The 3,678-nt window shown below is 35.1% G+C and overlaps 1 protein-coding gene across 1 annotated transcript; it reads left to right on the top strand.

Annotated features, from left to right (window-relative positions):
- Window positions 1-510: 510 nt before the first annotated feature.
- Window positions 511-2,059, top strand: LOC137829647 (zinc finger protein ZAT5). Its single transcript, XM_068636497.2, has one exon. It carries the CDS (start codon window positions 1,003-1,005, stop codon window positions 1,795-1,797), a length of 795 nt encoding a protein of 264 aa, XP_068492598.1. The 5' UTR covers window positions 511-1,002; the 3' UTR covers window positions 1,798-2,059.
- The last annotated feature ends 1,619 nt before the right edge of the window (window positions 2,060-3,678 follow it).

The following is a 3,678-nucleotide window of genomic DNA, read 5'->3' as shown; positions in this document are numbered from 1 at the left end:
ACTTTAAGGTTCTTGATGTGATTGCTTCACTTCACACAATATGTTCAAATTTTAACGTGAAAGAAATAACGAGGATAATAATGAGGGTGTCTACAGTGATGGCGGAGTCATACTCTCTCTATCTGTATATATAAATATATAAAATATACAGTGCTTTTTACCGACACCAAATGATTGGGAAAGACCATGAAATATGAATCACATAATAATGGTGATGCATATATGCGGCGTGATTGTTGGATATTATTGTCCAGTGAAGTAATGACAAATGTAGAAAAGAAGTGGTGGGTCAACTGCACATGAATTCTCCTTCTCAGCAAGTGCATGAAGCTACTAATAATCATCAAGTCGTGGCTGCAACAAGCTAAAATAATAATTAATAGTACAGAATAATCTGCATCACAAGTCATAAGGATCATGTCCAAACTCTAATCTATTTCTACGCCTATTTGTTAACTCATTCATTATTAATTTCGTTGGGTGCAAATTAGTTTAAAAAAAGCTGTACATGTAGGTAGCTAGCTATCTACATGTTAAGAATGAAGAGAAACACTAGACGAAAGGGAAATAATTCAAAAGGAGATAAAAAAAAGGCAAGGTGAAAGTTGCAAATTCTGTGTGGTTCCAGGCTTGCAAACCAATCCTCCAGAAAGGAATCGTAGAGAAAAAGTAATGGGTTTGCTTCAAAGCCAACCGAATCTCACCCCTTGCCTCACCTCCTCATACTTCACATTGCATCTCTCTCCCTCTCTTTCTCTCTCTCTCCCTCAATCTGATCTATAATACTTCACACCCTTCTGATACATTAATATTCTCCTATATCTATAATTTTCAAGTTAGAAAAAGCTAGACTTGGAAAGCCAAAACACGGTTTTGTACCGTTTCAATTCACGGGATGTGCCTTTTGCCTCTTCCTTAAACCCTTTACCTCACACCAACCACCAACATATATTAACATCACTCTCTTGCATTCTTCACACACCACAATATCACAACAACAACATGCAGACACAAGAGGAATTACAAGAGGTTTCCAAGGATCAGACGATGATCAAAGGCAAGCGCAACAAGCGTGAAAGGGCACCATCCCCTCCTAGGTTTGCCAAGCCCACTTCAACCTCAACTAGCACTAACAATTCCATTGATAGTGCCACAACCTCAACCACCACCAACACCCCAATTGAATCAATAGAAGAAGAAGACATGGTGAATTGTCTCATTCTCCTAGCTCAAGGCACACACCACGTGGCAGCAGCTACACCAGATCAAAATATCAACTACAAAAGGTCAACAAACCCTCGAGTCTTCCGGTGCAAGACTTGCAACAAATGCTTCCCTTCATTCCAATCGCTTGGAGGACACAGAACCAGCCACAGGAAGCCCAAGGAAAACAGCACTTCTGTAGAAGAAGCTCCTACTTTTGTTAGAGACAGTGATCCCACCACAAGCACCACTCTCTCCTTGAAAACACCAAATAGGGTTAATAGTTTGACTAGCACCAGCACTGTCGCCGTGAGAGTTCACCGGTGTTCCACCTGTTATGCTGAATTCTCTTCTGGGCAAGCCTTGGGAGGCCACATGAGGCGCCACAGAAATCTTGTGAATGCTTCTTCAATGACGTCCATGAGCGGTGATGGTGGTGGTAGCCAAGAATATCAAGGAGCTAAGAAACCCTTGAATTTGGACTTGAATCTTCCAGCAGCACCAGAGGAAGATCAAGGAGAATCCAAGTTTTCGTTTCAGCAAAGAGAAAACGTCATTGTCTTCTCTAATTCTTTGGTGAATTGCAATTACTGAAGTTGTAGTCTGTGTTTTTTTATAAATTAGTCTCACAAAGAACTATTCAGTGGTAATTGAACATACTTTATTTTATTTTTTTGGTCTGAATGTATATGGGATTCTTTCCATTCATCCTATGGCATAGAACACCGAGCTACGAAACGCTGGCTTGTGGCTATTAATCTGAGAGAACAAAAAAACTCTATGGCATAGAATGAAAATTGAATTCATTTATTGGCTAATTGCTAAACAGATTTATGTGATTCAGTTTAATCTTTTGTCACGCTGTTTATTATTTTAATTTAAAATTGTTTTCCTTTAATTTTTTTCTGAATCTGATTGACCATGAAGATGCATGTGACCAGGAAAAAAATTTATCTTTTAATAATAACCTTGAACACGTATACACCTTTAGAAATGATGAATGTAATGAAGAAGAATAATAAATTGAGTACAGAAAAGTTAAATCTCACATAAAACCAGTGCAAAATTAGTGTAAAAAAGATCAGGATAATCAATTGGCACAGACTAACATGGACCACCATCCCACAAATTTCAACGTTTTGAGTTAATCTCAACCTAAAACTAAAATGATTATGATGTACCCTCCACGCTAGACTTTTTTTCCATTTCCATATTTCAACAACTTCATATTTGGGTTGCCGTTAACCACTTTACGCCGCTACCAGTGGGGGCCATTTCTTCCTGCAAAATAAGTTCACTCCACTGATCTTTCTGTTTTGTGGTTGTGATGGGTTGAACGACAGCAGGAGCATGACAGTGGAAACGAGCGCTTGGTTTAGCCTAGAATCTGCCTTATCAATTGGGTAATAAAATAGAGGGAGATAGAGAAAGCGTACGGAAGCAAACAAAAAGAAACTTTGATTGGAGTTGCGACCAACAAAATAAAACAACAGACCAAAAGCTATGAATTAGTTTCTTTGTGCTTCCAATTTGGTGCAGTAGAAAGTTGAGTTTTATGAAACTTATTTTAAAGTCTTAGGTTATCCATATACTTAGTCTGCTCTTTTTCATGTTTCAACCAGTTACATCAATATGATATAATTAACTTTGACAATTCTATTTTTTTTTTATATAATTACATTATAATTCTTAATATTATAAATTCTTAATATTATTATTTTAATATTTTTTTTATATGGCTTAATTATAAATTTATTTTTTATTACATATATTTATATTTAAATCAATTTGATCAATAGTTGTCTAGAGGTCTCATATTTCTCTCAGTAAAAGTATCATTTCTTTAAAAAAAAAAAATATTTTAAGCGATACGTAGACGATGTCATATTTTGCTCCCTTCAACCGTACGATTGGCCATTCTAGTAAATTCACTATAAAACTTACTATGAACCCTCTCTAAGACAACTTAAATAATGCAAAACTATGGCACTCATACGGAGAAGGACCAAACTTTGTTTATAATGTTATGGTAAATGCCTTCCATGACTCAAATGGTTGGCTTTTTAACATCACCTCTAACCAAGTTAATTATATCCTCCTTATCCATATAAATTATTCTGATAATCAATCTACGATTATCTATGATAATAATAAAAGAACTTATTAATTATGAAACATAAACATAGTTACGAAACATCCACACACAAATGCAGATGCTGCATAGATATAGTTAAATTACATATTATAAGACACAAAACACGACAATAATATATAAGGGTAAAAATAACTATTTTTTATTTAACTTGTTTTTACTATCACACCGTATTTTAAAATGTAGTGACAATTTTTAAATTAATTTTATGAATACAAATTGTAGGAGCTGCATTCTTAAATCAAAACGGTTGATTTATTGTAATAGTCACATTTTTAAATCAAAGCTTTTGATTGAAGAATGTGGCTATTTGTAATATTCGC

Source organism: Phaseolus vulgaris, chromosome 7, assembly GCF_051622355.1.
Source record: "Phaseolus vulgaris cultivar YP4 chromosome 7, ASM5162235v1, whole genome shotgun sequence".
NCBI classification, from domain to species: domain Eukaryota; kingdom Viridiplantae; phylum Streptophyta; class Magnoliopsida; order Fabales; family Fabaceae; genus Phaseolus; species Phaseolus vulgaris.
This window is presented reverse-complemented; position numbering and strand designations above follow the sequence as displayed.